Source organism: Aethalodelphis obliquidens, unplaced genomic scaffold (genome assembly GCF_003676395.1).
Source record: "Aethalodelphis obliquidens isolate GAN/ISIS:26980383/991018 unplaced genomic scaffold, ASM367639v1 scaffold66, whole genome shotgun sequence".
NCBI lineage: Eukaryota > Metazoa > Chordata > Mammalia > Artiodactyla > Delphinidae > Aethalodelphis > Aethalodelphis obliquidens.
In genome coordinates this window covers 3,987,640-4,011,951 of record NW_020838010.1, presented here as the reverse complement: position 1 = coordinate 4,011,951, position 24,312 = coordinate 3,987,640, and the positions used below count along the sequence as shown (strand labels likewise).

General features: G+C 44.1%; 1 protein-coding gene across 2 annotated transcripts in view; it reads left to right on the top strand.

Annotated features, from left to right (window-relative positions):
- The window catches only part of DCX (doublecortin), a 118,369-nt gene extending 106,052 nt beyond the window's left edge, over positions 1-12,317 (top strand). For both annotated transcript variants that reach the window (XM_027089468.1, XM_027089467.1), the window contains exon 6: positions 3,920-12,317. In XM_027089468.1, coding sequence (XP_026945269.1) covers positions 3,920-3,976 — 57 coding nt within the window. In that variant the 3' untranslated portion in view covers positions 3,977-12,317. The remainder of the gene's footprint in view (positions 1-3,919) is intronic.
- Positions 12,318-24,312: the final 11,995 nt, after the last annotated feature.

Sequence of the window (24,312 nt, the reverse complement as noted above, 5' to 3'; positions counted from 1 at the left end):
TGTGTGTGTGTGTGTGTGTGTGTGTGTGTGTGTGTGTGTGTGTGTGTTGGAGCCTGATTTCAATGCTCCGTCAGGCAGCTTGCCTCAGGCTTCACTTGCTGTTTGCACAGGGCCTCAAGGCCAACCAGAGGTGAGAGATTAGGAACTTCTCAGGTCTTTTCTGAGAATATACCCAGTCCTGAACATGTGCCTGGCCTTAGAGATTCCTGGGAATATTTTCAGAACTTTTCAAAGGCCCCTATGGACATGAATTCTCCAGCTTTTCCTTTTAAGGTTTTGAGCAGCTTCATTTGCCCCAACTGTTTCCCCCGCGTTAGGCAGCTGTGATTTTAAACAATTGCAGCTGATTAATGCTCCCTGAAAAGGCTGTTCACAGTGAGTGTGCTCTGAGTCAGGTCAAATAAAGAAGAGCCCCACAAGTGGGAGCTACCAGACAAGTCAAATAGTGACAGTTCTCTGGGAATAGGGCATTTGGGGGAGCTCCAAGCCTATTCTGCATCCTCCAGTGGCTGCTAGGTTTTTTTCAGAGACTGTAGTTGTGAGGCTGTTGGTTTTCAGAGATACCCTGGAGCCGGGGAGAGGGAGAATAGAAATAGGGCAAGTTAAAGCACCCCAAATTTCGGTATTCTTACTGAGATTAGGCCATTTTTCTTGAATAAACATTTTTTGGATTGTTGCAAGCCTTTGGTTAATTTCCAGAGTTCTGAAAAAGTTGATTTTGACAATTTTTTCCAGTGTTACTTGTATTTATGTAGGAGTAGATTTTCAGAGTCTTTCTCCACTATTCTTGAAGTCTAGAGCTCAAAGATACTTTGACTATGTTCAATTTTCACTTTACTCAATTTATGGAGAACTGAATGCCTTCAGAGATGCAACTCCATTGTATGCCACTTTGCCTCAATTCAATTTTATGTGTGCTTTTTATTGTCCTCCTGTTGTTTCCTCAGTGTTGTACTTCCTACCTGTTTATCAGTTTTCTAAGCAATGTTGTTTGGTAGTTTAGAGCAAGAGTACCAAATCATGTGTATGGCCTGGTCGTTTTGGATGGCCCCCTGAAGTAAAAAATGTTTCTTACATCTTTAAAGCATTGTAAAAGAAACAAAACCCAAACAAACAAACTGTGTGACAGAGACCATATGTGACCAGCAAAGAGAGCCTAAACTATTTACTATCTATCCCCTTACAGAGCAAGTTTTCCAACCCCTGATTTACAGTGTAGGGATTATGGGTTGGTGAGAAATGTATCTATTTGCTATAGTTGCCTTTGTTGTGTTTTTTAATGAATCAGTCTTTCTTTAAGAGTCCTCAGAGCTGGTAGAGACCTTACAGATTGTACATTCTGTATTTTCTTGATGAAGAAACCAATACTCAAAGACTTATTCAATGTCACAGTACTACTTAACCAGGAGTAAGACCTCAAGTTTCTGAATACACTTTACTTCTCTTTCCATTCTAAGCGGCCTAACAGACTTCCTGCCCCTTCTTTCTCAGCAAAAAGCATTCTGTGTTAGATAAGTAAGTCCCTCTCCTCCCCATTCTTGTCCCCCTTCCTCATCTTCACTTTTTCCTTTACCTCAAGGAGAAGCTGCATTCTCTAATTTTCTTGGGCTATCTGCTACTGAAGTTCTCTGTTTCCATTACCAAAGAGAGTCTCTTAAATATCCAGAGACTTGACCCTAACATTTCCAGTTTCCTTTAGTATTTTGCTGATAATGTAAATGAAAACAGTGGTTCTCAAACTGTGTTTCATTTGGGGATGGGTGAGATTCTGCCTCCCCCATGTCTGGTTCAACCAAAACAACTACACTTTTATTTATTTCATATATTTGGCTTCCAAGAAAAATTTCATTTGAATAGAGAATTTAAAAGAGAAGCGAGAGAGAGATGGAGAGAGAGATTTGAAAAGCTCTGATTTAGACAATGGGTGAAGTAAGTCCAGGAGTAATCACAAGGATCTCCAAATAGAGCTCTGGGAACGGTGGGAAAAAAAAATGCCATATCATCCCATCTCCCCAAGACATAGACAAGGCTTGGGGCAGTATTGGAGCCATGAATCCTAATTCTGGTGGGAACTGGAAGCATTAAGAAATAAATTGGACTTAGGTGATGGGGTACATTTTCTGGGTTAGCCACTTGTTCAGGGCCTGGCAGCTCTCTGGGGGCCTGAAATGAACCCATAACTGATATACATCCACAACTGATTTTTGACAAAGGTACAAAAGTCAATCAGTGGAAGAAAGATAGCTTTTTCAATAAATGGTGCTGGAGCAATTAGATGTCCCTAGGCAAAAAAATGACCCCTAACCCAAACCTCATATCTTATGTAAAAATTTCAAAAATGGATTATAGATGTAAATGTAAAGCATTTAGAAAGGAAACATAGGAGGAAATCTTCTGATCTTTGGCTAGGCCAAGAGTTCTTAGATTTGACAACAAAAGTGCAACCCATAAAAGAAAAAAATGATAAATTGGATACATTGGACCTCATCAAAATTAAAAACTTTTGCTCTGTCAAAGACCATGCAAAAGTTATGAAAAGACAAGCTACAGACTGCAAGCCACATATCTAACCAAAGCCATATATAGAATATGAAAATAACTGTTAAAACTCAACAATAAGAAAAATCCAATTAGAAAATGAATAAAAGACATGAAGAAACATTTCTGAGGAATTGTTTCTTCAGTTGAACTCAGGAGGAATTATAGATGTCAACTATGCACGTGAAAAGATGTTTAACGTCATAGTCATCAGAGAAATGCAAATTAAAACCACAATGAAGAACTTCCCTGGTGGCGCAGTGGTTGGGAGTCCGCCTGCCGATACATGGGATGCGGGTTCGTGCCCTGGTCCAGGAGGATCCCACATGCCGCGGAGCGGCTGGGCCCGTGAGCCATGGCCGCTGAGCCTGCGTGTCCGGAGCCTGTGCTCCGCAACGGGAGAGGCCACAGCAGTGAGAGGCCCACGTACTGCAAAAAAAAACCAACCACAATGAGGTATCACTACAAATCCACAAGACTGGCTAAAATAAAAAGTAGTGAAAACACCAAATACTGGTGAGGATGTGAATAAACTGAATCACTAATACTTTTCTGGTGAGAATATAAATGGTACAGTCGCTCTGGAAAACATATGGCAGTCCTTACAAAACTAAACATGCAATAATACACAACTTAGAAGTTGTACTCTTGAGCATTTATCCCAGAGAAGTGAAAACTATGTTAACCCAAAAACCTGTACATGGATGTTTATAGCTGTGTTATTTGTAATAGCCTAAAATTGGAATCATCCCACATGCCCGTCAACCGATGAATGGTTAAACAGACTGTGGTACATCCACGCTATGGAATATTGCTCGGCAATATGAAGGAGTGAACTACTGTTAAAGGCAGCAGCTTGATGAATCTCCAGGGAATTACGCTGATGGGAAAGGCCAATCCCCAAAAGTAACGTACTGTATGATTCCATTTGTATAACATCTGAAATGACAAAATGGTAGAGGTGGAAAACAGAATATTGGTTGCCAAGGCTTAGGGATGGGGTAGGGGTGGATGTAGCTATAAAGGGGTAGCACGAGGGAGCCCTTTGGCAAGGCTACAGTTCTGTATCTCGACTGTGATGATGGTCACACAAATATACACATATGGTAAAGTCCCATAGGACTACACTACACACACACACGCACACACACACACGAGTGCGTGGAAAACTGCAGATGTTACCACTGGGGGAAACTGAATGAAGGGTACATTGTACAAGGCTACCTCCCTGTACTTCAACTTCCTGTGAATCTATAATTATTTCAAAATAAAAATTATAGAAAATATTAGTTTTTTAAAAAGCATCCATATAATCTTGCCCATTCCAGAGCCCAAGATGTTAAGAAAAGGAGAGTTAACTTTATCTCTTATCTTCTTACAGGACCTGTACCTGCCTCTGTCCTTGGATGACTCAGACTCACTTGGTGATTCCATGTGAAGGAGGAGAATGTTCAGAGTCCAGAGTACAAGCTTACCGTTACAATAGGGTACTTCTGCTCAAGTGTCCAACAGGGCTATTGGTGCTTTCAAGTTTTTATTTTGTTGTTGTTGTTGTTACTTTTAAAAACACACTGTAATATGTTGGGTTTATTTTCCTGTGATTTGTCATCTGGGCCACTGATCCACAGTTACCAATTATAAGAGATAGATTGATAACCATCCTTTGGGGTAACTTTCCAAGGATGCGAAATGTGCTAGTCCATGACCTTTCTATTGAATACTTAGGCGCCTGCATTATTTTTCCCCGTCTCACTTTGCTCATACATGACAGTCTTCCTTCTGTAGAAAGTTGTTTACATACATGGCACTTAAGATGTGTGTGTGGGGGAAGAAAACTCATTGGCAAATCCAAGAGTGACAAATACAAGTGCCCCTTGTCTCCCCATCTCAAGAATGCTGGAGGATCCTTGGAAGACGGCAAGGCAGCTCCCCAGCCTGGCTCTTCACTCCCGACTGAACCCCCAGTTTGTTGTTTAGCGCCAATTCTGGCTGTCAAGGGGGAGAGAGAAACACCAGCAACTTGTCATTCTGACACCAGATGCTTAGGACCCCGGTGCAGGGCTACCTTAAAGAAACCAGGCAAAATTGGAAAACACTGTAGACATTTCAGTAGTGTTTATACAGCACAGTGAATTCCTTGTCAACATCTCCACTGGGGCAATTTAGAATCAATAAGCAATTAATAAAAGTTGGGGGTGAGCGGCTTCCATATACCTGATTCCTCTAGGAGGCTGTCTAACACAAACCGTACGGTATCCATCTATCTCTGTTCTATTGAATGCCTTGTCAACAGCTAACACTGAAAACACTGTGAGAATTTGTTTTCAGGTCTGACACCTTTCGGTCGCTTTTTATAGCAAGAAACCAATATCCTTTTTATAAAACCTCGTGTCTATATTTCAGGAGCAAACTCTTCAGGCTCCTTTTTTATAAACTGGTGATTTTTCTTTTGTCTAAAAAACACATGCAGAAAATTTACCAAAAAAAAAAAAATGCAGAAGAATAACGTAGTTTAGAAATCATGCTGTCACTGCCAAACAGAAACCTCCAGGAAAAAACAAAATGAATAGCAGAGGCCAATTCAATAGAATCAGTCTTTTGATAACTTTTTAACAGTTATGCTTACATTAGTAATTTCAATGTGGACCAGACATTCTGATTATATTTTAAATGAAATGTTATGGCATATTTTAAGCAGCTCTTTTTTATCTATAATCCTGATATTTCATACTGAAGACAGAGAGTCCTTTCACTTGTTTTTAACACTAGAAAGGATTTCTCTTTGCTAAGGACTGATCATTTGAAATAGTTCTCAGTCTTTGAGGTACAGGTTCATAACACTGCTTTTTGTCTGTAATCATAGCCCATAATAGCAAAGGCAACTAAATTAAGTGAAAGCCATGCATGCCAGTTCTGTGTTTGCTTTTAGCAGATATGAAGATGTCCTTATTTCTTTGTAATTGTTCAGATAGTTGGAAAGGCGCAGCATTTGAAGCCAAGCTGCCGTTTGGCTATTGAATGACTTGCATTTGTTCCTCCACTTTAACTAGAATGAGCTTGCTGTGTGTGTGTGTGTGTGTGTGTGTGTGTGTGTGTGTGTGTGTGCAGCTGCTTCATAATTAGGAGATATTACAGGACACCCCGACACGGATCAGTGACAACTTGGTGGCATTGCTGATGTGCACTGGGTAGGAGGAACCTTGTGATGGAAGGGGTAGATCAGATGCCCCTAGACAAGCTTCAGGTGTCCTTAGCTACATAAAACAGTTTTGGTTCAACGAAAGCCCAGATGTTGGTAGTAGTGATTCCTGGTAAAACTGGTCATTGAAGAACCCAAAATTATGAGAATCTCTTTTTGCCCCTCTCCTTTATTTGTAGGTTGTTAGAAACCATTAAGAAGCCCATTGTACTTACCCCTTGCTTCTTTCTAGAAGTTCAAGGTTTGCTTAGTGCCTGCCAGAGCAATTTGTAGTTAATTGGGAAAAATTGGTACTTGGGGTGGAGGATGTAGAGAGTGGTAGGAGGTCTGTTTCTAAACTGCTGGCCCGATTCCCCAAAGATTTCACCCACAATCTTTCCCCAGATCTCATTTAGTCCAATTCCTTCAATTTAAGATGAAATGCAGGCTGAGGCAGCCAAATGACCTACTGGTAGAGAGCAGGACCAGAGGAGAAACTCAGATTTCCTCATGTCCGTGCTACACCTCTGAGTGTTCCCTTGTTCCCTCGCTTGTGGCATAAGTACCATTAGAAAATATTCAGTGGCCATATTTTCTTTAGAATGATCTTTCAACCTTCTATAATAATCAAAGAATTCCTATTATTGTCTTCTATAATAATAGAATTTCTACCTTTTAAAAAAATAATAGAATTTCTACCTTTAAAAAAATCAATTATAAGGAAATGTTTCTGTACTGCCACTTTAGGGGAGTTTGGTATAGTTCAAAATTCAAGCCTTTAACAATTGCATTTTAAATTGGCCCATTTTCAAGGCAAAAAGAAACCTGGTTCTTACTGAGCACCTTCACCCCTGTCATTGGTTCTCAATTTTATCCAACCCAGTCTTACTACGAAAGTCCCATTGTGTTACCTTCTGCACAGGCAGCAAGTAGCACGTTACTCAGCAAGGATTTGCCGCCACTCCCCCTGCCCCAATCTCCCTCCCTCTAGGACACACACACAGACACACACACAATCCATCTGTTGCTTGTTCCTACCTCCTGATTTTTCTTCCTTACAGAAATAGAAATAGGGACAAAGAAAGGGAAAATGTATATATGGGGCTGGGCTGAACAACTTCCTAAGTAGTGTTAACTAGGGGTAAATTGAGAGAAAAGTTCCTTTTCTCTTCACTGTTTTGGAAAGGATAGCCATTAGCATGACTGCTTTGTGTCCTTAAGGACTTTAGTGTTAGCCTAGATTGAATCATAGAGTTTTCTAGCTGGAAGGAACCTTAAGATCATATCATCTACTCCAAATTCCTCGTTTTCAGGCCAGGAACGGAGATGCAGAGGTAAAGTAATTTCCCCAAGGTCACACAGCTGGCTAGGGGCAGAGCTAGGATGAGAACCCACATCTCCTGGCTCTTATTCCAAGGCCTTTTCCCACTGAACTGTATTGCCTTCCACTAGGCTCCTGAGAATTCTTTCCCAGGGTCATGTTGCATCTTGGAGCCATGTGCCGCTGCCCTGATCTCAGTGGGAAATCCACCCAGCAACCTAATACGGCTCTTTCTCCCTATATTCACATGGTTCCCATCCACATGGACTGCAGATGTCCCCAAAGAGAAGGAGGCATTGAGGACCAACAGGAACAGTGGGGTTGCTGACCTTGTCTATCCAACACAGGGGATCACTGCCCTACCTTGAGGAGCCCTCAGAACAGCCCCCGGAGCTCCTTCCCTGTTCAGATGGGATGGGGGAAGACTGGTGTCCCCTGTCGGCTCACTTCATCTCATCTCGTACTGGTTGGTCTTTGTAGGCTGAGAGAAATGTTTCTTGTTCCTAGAGCAGGGGAAAGAAGGATGGGAGAGAGGAAGGGAGGGAAGAATAATAGCTTTGTTCATCCTGACTTTCTGAGATGACTTTGAAGTATTTTTTTAAATGAGTGAGGCTATCATTCACTGGCAATGATTTCTTTTAAAATATGGGAGTGAGACAAACTAGAGAAAATAACCTGACCTTTCCATGGTTGCCCTCATCCACAATGTCCCCATAGCCATCCTGCCCTGATGGGGACAGTTTCCAGGTATAAGCAAGGGGCTTTGTGACTGAAATGTATCCTGGCTGATGTTAAACATTGACTCCTTGTGTTTGCACTAAAATAGCAAGCTATGTGCTGTACACACCATACTTATCTTCTTGTGTACACTGCTCCTGTGGCCTTCCATGGCAGAAACCAGGGCAACAAGGTCTGAAGACGTAGTTTTCCTCACAGCAAGGTTCTTCCTGGGAACTAGGTATTCGTTAGTTGAGTTCCAAAAGACCTCCTTCTGGGCTTACCCCACTCCTCAGGAAATTCTGTCTCCTTCCTGCTTTTCCTCCTCAATCAGAAGTAACCAAGGAACCTCAAAGGAGATGTGTTGTTATCAGAAGAAGGCAAGAAGAAGGGGTCTGAGCCTCTAGATCCTTCTTTGAATCACCCAACCCAAGTCTTAGACCAGCAATCCAGTGCTTACCTTGGACAAAATTGTGTCTGCTTCTTAGTCCCTTCAGTACTCTGGATGGACATGTCCCCATTCCCCCTCAGATTTTTTTCTAAATAGCTTATCTTTTTTTAAAAATGCATCTACCAAGGGCACAAGCATGCCCAATTCTCCAAGATGAGCTCCAGCACACTGATGAGAATGTTCCCCAAGCTCAGCGCACCTCAAAAACATCTATGCCTACAGACTTCCCCAGACTGATGCACTGGGACGGTGGGGTTTGAATGACCTCCTTCACTGTCCAGTTTGCCATGGGAATAAAAAGCATGGATATTTCTTTTAAAAAAAACATTGGAACTTGTCCTTGGCCACATGAGGCCACTTGGATTTCGAAGACCAGGCCTCACTCATGTATTGTCTTCATTGCATGAAGAGATTTGGCTTTGAGGCCTAGGCTGGCTTCCTAAGTAAACCATCACTGTTTTGAAGCTCATCTGGGACTGGGGAGGGGTTAGAGTCCTATGTTTTAGTACCAGGAAACTAGATAGAATAAAGGCCTAGCCGTTGATATGCCGGAAGTGACCTGAGACCTCCTGTGTAGCCATGGAGCCTTGCAATTGCTGGGCTTCCTAGGTCTCTCTCCTGGTATGAAACTTTGAGGCTGTCACACTTCTGCCTCTGCCCAAGAAGGAGACCCCATATGTAGCCTCATCCACTGTTCTGCGATTCCATGCAGGGTTTCCTCTTCTTCGTAGTTGTGACCACCTGGAGCAAGAATACTGCCTTGATTCCTCTCGCCTACCTTTTGGCTGGAGGTACATCTCCAACATTTTCTCTGGCTTCTGGTGGCCCAGACCCAGTCCAGTGCTGTTAACCCTCAATGGATTACCCTTAGTCAGCCCTAAGCACTATGATCATGGACCAAGAGAACACAAATCAGTGCTTAAAAATGAATTCCCAATTTTATTCTTCCTCTGGCTAGCAGAAGTCACTTCCCTAGTAGATACAAGGCTGGAGGTTCTCGCCATACAGCAGCCAAGATACATCCTTAGGGAGGAAAATGCACAGAGCACTGGCTCCAGCGGGCCACCTACTGTGGACTGAGACTTGACAGCTTCTCCCAGCCCCCTCCACTTTTTCTTTTCAGAGACCAGAAGGCTCCTTCTCCATCAGCCGGTCTTTCAGTATGTCTGGCTAAAGAATTTTGCTCCTCCTGTCTCTTCAGGAGAGGGTGACTTCCTCTTCTGGTCCCCAAGCTTATCTCCATCCTCAAAGATCTAGTGTGGTCTTTATACTTGGCCTCTTGGTGTTTCTTCCTGCTTGTTTTCTGTTACGGATCCGAGCAGGCCTCCCACTGTGGCCTAGGCAGTGCGACACTGGTTATCATATGACAAGACTCTTGAGCCCCTACCCCTTCTAACTGCCTAACTTTTTATTCCTTAGTCTATAGGCTTCAACATCTTCTGGAATCAGAAGCAGTCTTGTCTTACATTGGTCGCCCGGGGCTAGGGGAGTATGGAATTCTCATTGGGAATTAAGGCATCTTCCTGCTCCAGATGAGAACGACAGACTAATTGGGAGAGGACAGATAGCACAACAGAAGTCAGAGCAAACATCTTGTAAACTAAGACAAAGACTTAGAGGCACTGGAACTTTTCATTTATGGGTTAATAACCTGAGGAAATCAATGGCTTTTTGCCACTCTCTACCTTACCTCCCCTGTGTATCTCTTAGTCTTTTCTTTCTCTCTCTACTTCACCATATTTGCTCTCAGTTTTATACTCTTTTATCACGCTCTCTTTCCACAGTACAAACATCTCTCCTTTGCCCTCTGCAATTCTTCTCTCTTTTATTCTCTCCCTTTTTAATTTTTTTCCTTCCTCCTTATCTAGGTGTTGGACATATGCCTCTTCTTAGCCCTGTGATTTTGCCTTGGTGACGAGAGGTTATTTCCAGACTCAACGAGCCCTGATCCTACCTGAGTCCCGTTAGAAGTTTGTTGGTGGGAATCAATCCGATCCTGGCCCTTTCTTCAACATTTTCAGTTGTAATTCCCCGAAGAAGATCCTCACAAGCAGTTTCCCTATAACTCACGTATCTTTGGGTCTTTGCCTTCCAGGCATTGTACAGAACACTTTGCGGTTCCTTTTAGTCCACCATTTTGTGGAGCAGTGAAGTGTGCTCAGAGAAATAATCAGCTGAACAGAATCCACCTATGAATTCGTATCAGCTAAATACTATGAATTGATTTTGTTTAATTTGCTCATAACTTTAAAAGCTGCAATACAATATAGTGAGAAACCACAGGTAATTTCTCCTGTCATTTGGTGTTGGGTGGGGGAACAATTTGTTTAAAGTTTTACTGTTACACAATAAGCTCTCTATAATAACCTTATAAACATAAGGCTTGCCAAATATTGAATTTTTTTAAGTTAAACTGATAGGCAATTGGGGTTGGTTTAAATGTTAAGGGTATTTAGCAATTCCATAATATAAAAAGAAATAGTCACATAATTGAATTGTATTTTTCCTTCTGTTACTAAATCCACCTAAACATTTACTATTGACGCCAACTGTTCATGGTCCTGTGCAGGCAGTCCATATAAGAGTAATTAATGGAACTAAAGAAGCCATCTTGTAGGTTGTAATTTATTCAACAGGGTGCACAGCCCTTGGGAATGTCACCGCTTAGCGATGCCGTATGGAATGCCCTTTCCAATGCCGTTTCTTTACAAGTTCTCTTGAAGGGATTTGAGCAAGTAAGAGGTTATACCAAAATGTCTCCAACGTACGGTCCTGTAATACATTGCAGCTTGAAGCCAATGATCCCTTATGACTTGTACACAACTAATGCATGTTTTGATTGAATTTCACATCTCTCATGTGTGGTAAGTTCTTTAAAACGTTTTCGGTCACCTTTTTGTGCCATTAAACTTGTACAGAAAACGCTTTTATGGCCATTTTCAAAGGGAGAAAGTTTAAAATGGAAACAGCCCACCCTTTCTGCCCTATAGCTGTAGTTAGAACTCAGTTACTGTAGCAAAACAGCTGTAATTGGTGGTTGTAGTGTTAGAGCCGTTAGCTTGCTAGTGACTAGCTTTGGAGAGTAAATGCATGGTATTGTACATCACATTTCTTAAATAACTCATTTTAACCTCTGAAAAGAATATATTCTTCCTTGTGGTCCCTCTTCCCTCCCTTGCCTTCTCCCTCCCGCTGCTCCCAGGTGTCTTACGGTTGTAAATAACTGATTTAGGGGCCAATAATTTTTGCCAAGTCAAGTCAGCAAAGAACAAACAAACCAAAAAGGGGGGGGGGAGATATTTCTCAACATTCTCTCAGTAGTTATTGACCATTTCCCAAGGATTGGCATTGTGATCAAAGACCCGGCTCCCCTTTGCATAAAAATCATGGCAACCCGGGAGCCTCTTTGGCCATCTGATGACACTGCAGAATTGAATAGTTCTCAGAATCACATATCATCTAAAGACAGTGAACAAAGATGTCCCTTATCCTTGCAGAATTTTTGAAATATTCAGAGGTCCTCAGAAGGCTCTGCTTGACCAGTGACCAATAATTATTTTTAAAACAGAAAAGGAAAACAGAGAAAGACAATAGATATTTAGGGATTTTTAGCTGCCCCTTTAGAATAGTTATAGCCAGAAAAGACAAGGACCTGGGTTTATATGCATTGCTGTTGGTTTCCCACGCAATGCCTAGCCCGCTCTTAGGCTGTGATTCAAAAACAGTGTTCCAAGAAGGCATCCTCCTTTATGGTTTGCTGTTCCCACTTGGACTGGTAGGTTTGGCGAGGCCCGTGTAAGCCAGCTGGAGCAGACCCTTTTCATCTCCTGTGCCTGTTAATATCCCTCTTCCTCCCTCCGCAATTTGATGAGGGCTTTCTTTGGTCAGAGGACTTCAAAGTCTAGAGAAGTTCCCCATGTGTGTAACGTGTTGTGAACTGTGAGTGCTGCGGATTCACAGCGTTCAACACCGGGCAGCCACGGAGCTGCTCTTGCAATCATTTTGGCTCTCAAGCTCTGTTCTTCATTTCATTCTCATTTCTGTGTACATTTGCAAGATGTGTGTAATGTCATTTTCCAAAAATAAAATTTGATTTCAATATTTCTGGCTGACATTCTCTCTCTCTCTCTCTCTTTTTTTTTTAAAGCATTGAACCGATGATCATATAACCACAAAATTTCCAAGCTGGCAGAAAAACTTAGACCTTATATTATATTTTATCTGACCCCTTAATTTTATAGATGAGGAAGCTGAGGATCAATGTATGATGGAAACACCGTAACTAACAGCACAGCACATTTGCAACATATATGATCTCAGATCTCCCTTCCAGAGTTGAGCAGGAATCAGATGAACTCTTTATGCTTACCATGCTTTGGCCAAGGTCAGTCTGTGCCAACGGCATAGGTGGTCACTTCTAGTACTGTGATTTCAGTGGCCCAAGAAAGACTCCATGTGGGTTCCTTGAAAATACCTCTACCTGCTGCCTGCAATTCCTTGGACAGTGTAGCTCTTCTCCCTCCGTAGGTTGATGTGCAGCTACTCTCTGGGAGAGGGAACACCTACGTATCATGTCACCTTCAGGCGTAAGTGACAAATTGAATATTTTTCTCAGATAGGGTTTCATTAACAGAACACAAGGTACAGGGCTTGTGAAGAGGTTGATGGAGAGGGAGGGAGGAAAGGGCACAGAAAGCGGAGGCGGAGATCCTGGAAAACGGTTTGGCCAACTTCACTGTGCAGGCCAACCCTACAGCTCCCATCTGACCTGTGTCTGGAGAAGCAAAGATGCCAGCAGCCTAGGTATTCGCAAGGACTAAGATGATTGAGGATGCTTCCTCCATACAGTATTTTATCAGCTAGCCCCATGACCATCACTCTGGTGGAGACAATGAAAGTATATGGGGAGGACTTCTTAGTGTTCCTAATCCAAAGAAAAGTTAGATACAACAACAAGACTGTCCAGTTCAGTGTTCATTCCCAATATCATCAGGCCCTTCTCATCACGGATTTCTCATGATGTCACTTTCTCCCACCTTGGTCTATCCTGGTCTCCACTGCAAGTAAAATCTTTCTAAAGAATCATTTTGATTGTGTCATTCCTCTGACCAGGAACTTATGATCGTTGTCTATTGCCCATCAGATCAAGTCCGGCTCCTTTTCATGGTTTTTATCAAAACATCTCTGGAGAAATGACTGTGTTCCAGGTTCCCTGCCAAGGTATCTGCGAGATCGAGGTCTTGGTCTTAGGACTCCAGGAGTTCTAGTCTAGACCTGTTAATAAATGAGCCCAGTGCAAACGAGCGAGTGCTATGGAAACACCAAGTGTGGTACAATTAATGTCCCAGGAAGATGAAGGTCAGGAAAACATCACGGAACTGGCAGGATTTGAGAACAGATTAAGGGCTTTCCAGGTGGGCAGCGAGCATTCCAAGCAGACGGAATAGCATGAGAAATGGCCCTCCCTGAGAACCAAAAATTACCTGAGGTGGCAAGGTTATAGGCCCCATACACAGCGTTCTGGGAGGAATTATAGTTTGGGTGGGTTTAGACCAGTGGTTCCCAAATGCTGGTACAGCACCCAATGGTAATCTGTAATAAAACGTTCACCAGATTATGGTGGAAAGAGAAAACTAAGGAAATATCGTGTGGTTTTTCATAGAAAGAAATGTACTCCATTTAAAGGACTATCTTTTGTCTTGCGATCATAGCCTTTTAACATTTTTCTTATTAAAATATTCTTTCTTTTATGAAATGTTGGTCATGGTAGAAGACACGTGTGTGTTTGTCTTTTAATGTCCTAACAAGGCAAACGAAAAAGTGAGTAAACCTAGGAGAGGCTCAAATCAAATCGATATTTCTTTTCTTCTTAGAATTGGATGATCTGTGAACTCTAGAAGTTTGGCAACCACTGGTTTAGACTAAAAGAATGGAGAAATGGAGAAACCAGTATGAGCTAAGTTGAAAGAAAAAAGGTGTTTGGTATTTGAAGGAAGTTCTTTCTAGGAGTACTACTCTCTCTCTCTCTCTCTCTCTCTCTCTCTTATGGTTTCCTTCTTTCAACAGTGGCTACTGAAAGCCTCCCACACTCCAGACCCTATGCGAAGGCCATGGGGATATAGAGATAACGCAGGGTTTCTACCTTCAAGGTGCTCACAGAGCATCAGCACCACCCAGGCACTCGCCAGAAATGCAAATCCTCAGGTCCTACACCGGATCAGAAACTGGGGGAGTAGGGCCCAGCGATTCCTGTTTTTATAAGCTCTCTGGAGAATTCTGAGAACCTCTCTAGTTTGAGAACCCCTGCTCTTGTGAATTCCACTTCCTTTTCACCAGGACTCAGTGAGGATCTAAGTAGCCTACAGGAGCTCATGGGCCGTTTGAATTAGAGCAGTTTGCATCTTGCCCAGTAGAACTAGGCTGTTAACTTCGATAAGATCTCTTTATATTCAGTTTTCTGAAGAAAGACGGCCTTTTCAAGCTTGAGAACAAGCTTGCATATGTAAAGACGTATCGAGAACGGATCTTTGCAACTGTTGCAAGAGTCCAGATGGGGACATGAAAAGAACCTGAATTAAGGCCAGAGCAGTGGAGGCAGAGAGGAGGGAGCTACTGATATAGAAGCATCAGGATCTGGTGGCCGGACTGGGTATATGGGATAATGTGAAAAAGGGAAAGCCCCGACTTGTGCACTTCTGTCCTAGTTTCTGCTGTGCCCAGACTTGGTCCTCTGCTCTGGACAGTTCAGCAGCCTCCTTATCCAGCTCCTCCCCTGACTCGGGCTCTGGCTGTGCCGTGCTCATTCACACTTCACTCTTGCTGACAGAGTCTACCCTTCTTTCTCTGCCCAGAAAAATACCCTCTGAATGCCCTTCCACATTTTCTCCACCTGTCTAAATCTCAGATGTAGCCAAAACCTACCAGCAACGGAACTTAAGGCATATTTATAAGAAAAACAAATCCCAACATGGAGAAAAACTGGCGACTTCCTATCCTGGACTTTCCAGGGCCGTCCTGATCTTAGGTAATTTTTTTCTTTTTCCAAATAAAGGTGATTTGTTAAACATATAACTAAATGGGATTTCGTTTTTAGACCTTTCTTAAAGTTTTTATATAAATACACTCAACAAATGGGAAAACATCCCTTGTCAGGACACACATCCTCAATGAGGGTTTGGAAAATGTGACTCTCTTCTGGGAGAGGCTAAGTTGTTGTAACCCCTCTTCGTTCCCTCCACCCCCCACCTGCACAACCCTAGATGCTTCTAAAAATACCCAATTTAAAGAAGGGTAAGTCCTAGGGGTCTGCATTATGTACCACTATTTACTATCCTCAGTAGTGAACCAGTTGCACACAGAATTGCAGAATGTCAAAGGTGGAAGGGCCCTTATAAACCATTTGTCCAATGTTGCCCAAACTTCCTCAGGGATGTGAGTTACATGGGATACTTGTCACAAATACAAGTTCTGGGGCCCCATCCCAGTCCCACTTGATTAGGGCTCCAGCACAGTGGCCGGGGAAACTATGTTTAACAAGAGCCTCAGTGATTCTCTCATCTGCGAAGTTCCCGGCGCTTCCCAAACTTTACTGTGGATTGAATCGCCTGAGGATCTTGTTAAAAAGAAGATTCTGATTTACAAGGTTTGGGGTGGGGCACAGATTCTGCATTTCTAACAAGTTACCCACGGATACTCCATGCTCCTGGTGCACGGATCGTACTTTAAGTAGCAAAACATTACATTCAAACTCCTCATCGTTCAGAAGAGGAGGAAACTGAGGCCCAGGGAAGGAAAGGAAGTTACCCATTCAGACACTTGGATAGAGGCAGAGATGGGCTAGCACTGGGGACTCCTGGGCCAGTGGTCTTTCCATATGGCCAGGCTGCCTATCACCAGCAGTCACTAAAAGCAGCCCAGCTGTAATGGTACTGTTTCCAATCAAAGGCTAATTGGAAAAATGATGCCTCCTGAAAGGGAAGCAGCCCTGGTTTGTCTCAGTAATGAGTGGACACACTAGCAGGGAGGGGACAAAGTATGGGGGAGGGGACAGAATTTATGTCTCATTTTAATTGAAGAAATGAGCCAAGGTCCCCTTACAAGGAGCCAGGAGGGTTAAGGTCACACAACGTCCTCCTACCTCCTCCAGGAAAAAAAAACAAAACTAAGCTAAACTAAATTAAAACAACCAACTAACCAAACAAACAAAAAACCATCACCCAAAACCTTGGGCAAGCGCCATGATGGAGGTGCTGCAAGGAGATGGGGGATCCCAGAGGAGGGGCAGTCTGACTGCTGGGGTGGGCTAATGAAGGCTGCTAGATACTGGAGTTAGAATAATAAAGCATTAATGATGAAGAATGAGCTAAGAATTACCCTGCCTAGAGTAAATCTTTATTTTAATGGTCCCCTTCAGGCACGGGCTTCACTGAGATGAAACTTGAGCCGTGGCTTCAACAAGTTGGAGTTTGTTTGAAGTTGGGGGGCGGGGGCAGGGACCTTCCAGCCAGAAAGACCTCTATGCACAAAGGCAAAGGGTCTGATCCACGTCCAGTGTATCTGGGCATCAGAAAGTCCTTCAGTGAGGTGGAGGGGTGTAGAGGGCAGGGGAGTGAGTGGATGAAGACCGCGTTGCAAAGGGAAATCGGGATTCATTCATCTGACAAACATACAACATGCTTCATGCTGGGCACTGGATTGGGCCCTAGGGGGTAAACAGACATGGCCCCTGACCTCACAGAGCTCCAAGTCTAGCTAAGGGAGACAGTAATGATAACACAGTGTGACGGGAGAAAATGCAAGATGGCAGGGGAATCATATGGGGCACCTAATTCAGCCTGAGGACGAGTTAGGAGAGCCTTCCCAGAGAAAGTGACATCTTAACGGAAACTTGCAGATGAATAAAAGCCAGAGGGAGGAAGAATGTTCCAGGTTAGGGGAAAGAATATGTGAAAGCCCTGAGAAAAGTTAGTTGGAGCAACTGAAAGAAATCCAATATGGTTGCACTGTGGAGTGTGATACAGGAGAGGCCATGAGAAATGAGGCCAGAGGCAGACAGAGGCCAGAACACACGGGGCCTGTAGGCTACGTTAGGCAGTTTGAACTTCCCCTTTGAAGAGCTCCCAGGGAGGTATTTAAAAGTTTTAAGCAGGAGAGAGAGATGACCAGATAAAAGTTGTAGATAGATCATTTCTGCTGCTGCCCTGTGGAGACTGGACTGGAGGGACACAGGAACAGGAGATAAGGAGAGCATTTGCCCGGGGCATTGACGTCCTTGATCCAGGAGGGAACTGATAACAGCTCGGACAAGGGTAATGGCAGTGCCGAGGTACAGGACAGGGAATCTACAGGGCTTGGTAAAGGATGAAATCTGTGGGAAGGTGAGGGAGAAAAGGTTTTATTTCTGGTTAGAGGGAAGTGAGTCAGAGGATAGGAAGAACTCCAGGCCAGGGAGAGCTGAGGGCCCCTGAAAGGTGTCACCGAGGGAGGGACATTTGGGGGCCTCCTGCTGGGCAGTGGCAGCCTCTCACGCAGCCTGGGCTCTTTGGGGCACAGGGCTACCAGAGGCCAGGGGCGGATGAGGGACTTCTGTTCCCGCCCCTCAGCGCTGTGCAGCCTCTGTGTGGACCGGGCCCTGGCTGGGTGAGCTTCCTTCTGGCTGAAGGGTCTGGGCCCAGAAGGAGAAACTACCAGCGGCCCAGCTCTCCAGAGATGCGCCAGGCACTGAGTCGGCACCGCACATGCTTTATCCCGAGCAAGGCTCATCAAATCCCAGCAGGGTCGGGGTGCTATCCTCATGCCTACAGATAGGAAACGGGGGCTCAGAGAGGTGAAGTGACCTGTCAACAGTCACACGGCCAGGAAGTGATGGTTTGATGGTCTTTCCATTAGACCTTGTTTCTCAGAGAAATTTTGATACCTCCATCAAATGGCCTCTACACCCAGTCCCACCACTATGGCTGCCACAAAAGCAGAGTTTAAACTCGTCTCTGCCTGGGAGGGCAGAGAGGTTGCAAGTGTATTTGAGGATGCTGTATTACAACACCCAAGGCTGAAGATGCTGCAGGATGAAAAGGCACATCTCACAGGCATGGAGGAAGCAGCAAGAAAGTTATGGGGTGTTAAAGGCAGGTGGTACTTAGAATGGGGCACGTTCTCTCTGGAAGCAGTTTGGAGCTAACGGGGTAAAGGCAAAGCAGTATACAAAGAGCTTGGGGGGAACATCACCAGGAGGACTGGAATTCAAGAACACAGAGTTCAAAGGACTTGGAGAAATCACCTAATGAGGCCCCCAGGCATCATTCCTGCTGGGTTCTTTCTTCATTTTATCATATTTTCCTTGTTTTTAAAAATGTGGGCTGGAGTATCAAAGGGCACAGTCAGCAAAGTGAAAAGGCAACATATGGCATGGGAGAAAATATTTGCAAATCATATATCTGATATGGGGTTAATATGCGGGATACATAAAGAACTCTTACACTTCAACAACAACCAAATCACCCAATTAAAATATGGGCAAAGGACTTGAATAGACATTTCTCCAAAGAAGATATACAAATGGGCAGGAAGCACATGAAAAGATGCTCAACGTCACTAATTATTAATCAAAACCACAGTGAGATACCCCTTCACACCCATTAGGATGGCTGCTATGAAAAAAAGCACCCAGAAAATAACAAGTGTTGGCAAAGATGTGGAGAAATTGGAACCCTTGTGCCTCGCTGCTGGGAATGCTGCAGCCACTATGGTAAACCGTATGGCAGTTCCTCAAAAAATTAAAAATAGGATTACCATATGATTCATAACCCCATTTATGAGTATATAGCCACAAGAATTGAAAGCAGGGCCTCAGTGAGATATTTTCATGCCTATGTTCATAGCAGCATTATTCAAAAGAGCCAAAAGGTGGAAGCAACCCAAGTGTCCACAGACAGACAAATGGATAAACAAAATGTGGCATAAACATAGAACGGAATATTATTCAACCTTAAAAAAGAAGAAAATTCTGACATATGCTACAATATGGATGAACCTGGAGGGCATTATGCTAAGTGAAAGAGGCCAGTGATGAAAAGGCAAGTGCTGTATGCTTCATCTCTATGAAATATCTCAAATAATCATATTCATAGAAACAGAAGGTAGAACGGTGGTTACCAGGGGCTGGGGGCAGGAGAAAAGGGGAGTTGTGTCATGGGTCTAGAATTGCAGTCATGCAAAGATAAAAATTTCTGGATACCTGTTTCAGAACAACGTAAATATACTTAATACTACTGAACCCTATACGGATGACCCTTGAACAACATGGGTTTGAACTGTCAGGTCTACTTAATACATGGATTCTTTTTTCAATAGATACATATTATAGTATTATGATTCTCAGTTGGTTGAATCTGGGAGTGCAGAACTGTGGATATGGAGGGTGGATTTTCAACTGCCCGGAGGGTCAGCACCCCTTAACCCCTGTGTTGTTCAAGGGCCAACTGTACTTAAAAATGATTAAGATGGTAAATATTATGTTAAGTATATTTTATCACAATTACAGTCTTTAAAAAATATTAAATGTGGGCTGGAATCGATATTTCGGGGAGTTCCTTCTCTCTGTAGAAACCTCAGCTCCACTTTCCCCTGTTTTTCTGAGCCTCTTCCAGAAAACTTTTTCAGACAATGGGAAGAGTGGGAATGATTCTCTGACCAGGCCACTTCCAAATCTCCTCCCTCCCTCCCCAGCCTGCAGAGTCCCTCCTCTTTCGCTTACACCGGATGGATGTTCTTAGCCTGTTTCCAGTGTGTTCGTGGAATGTGCATTCTCAGAGGTACTGGATGAAGGCTGTTGACGAGGAGAAAGGTGTGGACAGCTTGTTCCAGCCCTGTAAGTTACAAGGAGCTCTGGGCTTGTCCAGCAATAGCATAGCTTTGTAGATTTCAGGCAAGCCTATGCTTCCTCTGAAATGTTCTTTCACTGCAGGTACAAAAACACAGTAAACCACGATCCAAAAAAACCCTGTCCACCCGTGAATGGTGCTTTGTAAGCTGGTTAATGTATAACACTTTAGAAAGCTGGGCAGGGAGCATGTTTGCTTTTCCAACAGGAACCACATCAGGGGTGTCAGATGCCAATAATCCCAGGATTCTGTGGTCATAGGCTTTGAATCTGCAGCCAAACTTTGGCATCCAGACGTAGAGGCCAGTGATTTCCAACCTTTTCACCACCAAGGATCCCTTTTATTACTTTTTCCCCTGTGGGCCTCACATTTGGAAAAATTTTTATCTAGCAAAGCTATATTTATTATGGAATAATTCATTTTCCCAATTTTTGACTCACTCGGTGCTTCTGATCCGCGTGAGATAACCACACCAAGCAGTCAAAAGCAAAGAAACGTGATATTGTACTTAGCTCTCTGTGGCTTTGTCTTGGCTGTATGTGCAATTTCTAGGAGACTTTTTAAAAAATATTTCAAAAAATAGCCTAAGAACACCAGTTACTTCCTTTAGGGACCTGCAGATTGAGAACTGCCGGTACAAGGTAGTGGAAGCTCTGACAGGATGGCTATCAGCTGAAGAGGCTCCACATCCCATGAACCACAAGAAGAACAGAATCTGTTCATCAGGAGGCCTCCCTGTTTTATTTCACTAGCTTAAGTGTTCCGTTTTTTTTTTCCCCATGCAGAGGGAGTGATGAAAGAGATTGTTCCCCAAACAAAAATAACAAATGTTTACCAAGCCGCTACCTAGATGTCTGGTACTGTGACAGGACAAGTCGCAGACAAAGTCTGCCTCCCCCAGATCCTCTGCTCCCCAGTTCTAAGTCACGCTGCCTCTGGATTGACGATCTTTGGTCAGAGGGCGTCATCTAGGCCAAACGTCCCTTCCCACATGGAATACAAGTGGACACGTCTATGTGTCTGTCTACGCCACTATACTGGAATCCTCTTGAGGTCAACCACTTGGTCCTATTTTTCTCTGTAACTCTACATCTCCACCAACCAGCGCAGTGCAGTGTCCGGCACCGGCAAGTGCTAGTGGAATGAACTACGGTGAATTCTAGGCTGAGTAAATAGTTGAACTCTTGGGAACTAGACTGTGAGCTCCTTAAGGGCAGACACTATCTTATTCATGTCTGTGTTCCCAGTGCCTGGCACACCATATGGCACAGAGCAGTCACTCAGTAAATGCCTGGGTGGATGTACGCATGAATGGATTCCATAATGCAGGAGCTGGTACCCTGCGGCTGGACACCCGGTGATGAAGCATGGGCTGGTTATTATAGGCACACAGGTCACGGGCCACAGGTAGAACCGCTTCTCACCATTTATTTTTGTAAGTCATCACCCGGGGCTTCCATGTCTCTGGCTAATCCTTGGCTAACCACTCCCTTCTGCAACACTCAGTATAGCTCTGTCCTCTCCCTCCCACCTCATCACCCTCCCACCTCATCACCCTCCTACCTTGGCATGATTGAATATATACACCAACATGCACCGGGCCGATAAAAGAGCATGGTTCAGAGCCGTGGCACCCCATTTTGGAAAGGGCACTGACCCCTACTATAAAAGAAGCTCAGAAAGGACAGAGAATGAATGCGGCCGAGACATGTCTCTCCCTGTGGTGTCACTGGGTGTAATTTAAGCAGAGGCATTCCTGCAGTTGTTACACCCAGGCAAGTGTGGGGAATGAAACAGTTGTCTGTGACTGATTTAAACTGTGGTTTTTGACAACTGTGGCCTGGATTGAAGTGTCCCATCTGTTAAATTTAGTGTCCAAGGGAGCTGTGAACATGAGCTCTCATAGCAGCAGCTTCAGTTCTGTGGGGTCCTTGACGACTCAGGAAGAGTTCCTATCCCCAAACCAAATTGGACATTTTCTCTGCATCTAAGGGTTGTTTTAATTAATACAGTTATTCCTGGCAGGATACTGGAATGCAGGAACAAGGTGGGAAGAACGTGGAGGGGGCAGGGAGGGGAATGGGGAGAGCCTCTTTTCAAATATTTAAGAAATAACCAGGACTATCCTTATGCAAAGGTCACCCAAATACCCCCTTCTCAAATTCCCACCTCTACCCCCATCCTCACCCCATCCCCATCCCCCTTTTCTCTCAGCCCGAAGTCCCCTGATAACCCCTGCTTCTAGCAAAAGCATTGTAAGCTCCCATTCAAATTAAAACCTTATTAAGACATTACCAACCGTTAACATCTACTGAGCATTTTCCTTTCAGATTTACGCTTGTAACATGATAGAGCCCAGAAGAAAATAACGATATGGTTTGGATGGAGGAAAGTAAGAGAAAAAGATACTGCATAGGGAAGGCGGTCCTGGGTGAGACTTTGCCAGTGATAGAAGGTGAGAGTTCTGCATGGAGAAGGCAGGGTGGCTCTACTGCCATCCAAAGAGAAAGGATGGTGATGGGAATTCCCTGGTGGTCCAGCAGTTAAGACTTCGGCTTTCATTGCTCTGGACCCGAGTTCGATCCCCGGTCTGGGAACTAAGATCCCACAAGCCCACACGGTGTTGCCAAAAAAAAAAAAAAAAGAGAGAGAGAGAGAGAGAGAAAGGAGGAGGGCAAACTGTGCAGGCGAGGAGACCCGTGGCACGCCATTTTGCCCTAGGCGGGCCCTTGCTCACTGTCTCCATCCCAGAGGAGCTTGGTACGAAAGAAGTTTCTATTATACCCATTCGCAGTGGAAGCCTTCCCAGCTGCCCCAGTCAACTAATCCATGACTGTCTACAACTATATTTGGCGAGGCAGCCTCCTGTGTCTACAAATACCAGCTTGGGGAACTCACGTAAACTCCTCACTCCTCCAGATTTAGGCTATCCCCAGTGTGATCTCCCATTATTTGCCAACATGAACTCTGAAACCCAGCCCCGCCAATCCACCTCACTGTTCTTTCCTGGAGCTCATCCCCAACACACACCACATTTCCATCTGGCTGACTCCGGGCCTGAAACGCTGCAGATCTCTCTACCCCATTCCCCAAATGCCTACTTTCTCTCAAAGCACTATGATCCTTTCAGGCCCAGCTCAAGTCTCATCTACGGCTGAAGAAGTTCCAGACAATTCTAAATTCTGCAAAATGAAAACAAAAATTACAAACGCACAATCTACTGGAGGATGTAGAAAATAAAATAGACAATTATAGTAAAAGTGTGATGAATCCTGGTCCTGCTACTTACTAGCTGCATAATTATGGTTGAATCATTCAACTTCTTTGAACCTCAGTCTCCTCATCTATAAAATGGGGAAATGAACAGTACTTACCTCATTGGGCTAATGGAGAAATTGAATTAAATAATGCATGTAAGGCACCTGGCACAGGGCTGCTCCCTTCTGTTCCAGGGCCTTAGACATGATCCAAGAGGCATTAAGGGCTGATGGAGGGTTTGTCCCTATTTCTTTAGGCTGAAGATTCTATAGGGAAAAGCTTTGACAGAGAAGCAGAAATACGCAGCTTAAGCAAAGTGCCCCTGGGGTGGAGGAGAAGAGTGAATGTCTGTAGGAGTGTTGGGAAAGGAAGAGGTCTGACTTCCTGGTGGAGGCCAGACTGCAGGGGCTGTTTGGAAATGAAAAGTGGAAGCACTATCTTGGTTGAAGGCCAAGCTGGACAAAGTACCACTTGGTAGACAGCAAGCACTCCTCAGCTTCTGGAAAGGGGAGAGAGAAGGAGAAATGCACCCCACCACCTGCACCCACATTCTGTAAGTCACAAACTACAGAAGGCTTAGGGTCTTCCCTACTGAGGGACAGGCGCTACCCCTCGCCTCAAGGGAAGCAAGAAGCTCATTGCTGGGGGTCCGCATGACAAGAGAGTCCCCAGATCACATTTCCTCTTGGCCGCTTAGGGAGCCCCTGGTGCCCCCTTTCATTCCCACCACACTTGCCTCCTCCCAAGAGCTGATGGGTTCAGTTGTACGAAAAGTCAGCCTTCAGAAGAGTAATTCTAAGTTCAGGACCACAGGAACCTTCACCAAGACTTGGAGTAAGCACCTTAGATGCCTTCAAAAACTGATATCCTCACTATAAGTGTTTGGCTTTTTTAGTGCTCTTGTGTCTTGGCTATGACCTTCTTCCCGTGGTTCTCTAGCTTTAGGAAGTTTCATTCTCCAAGTAGGATT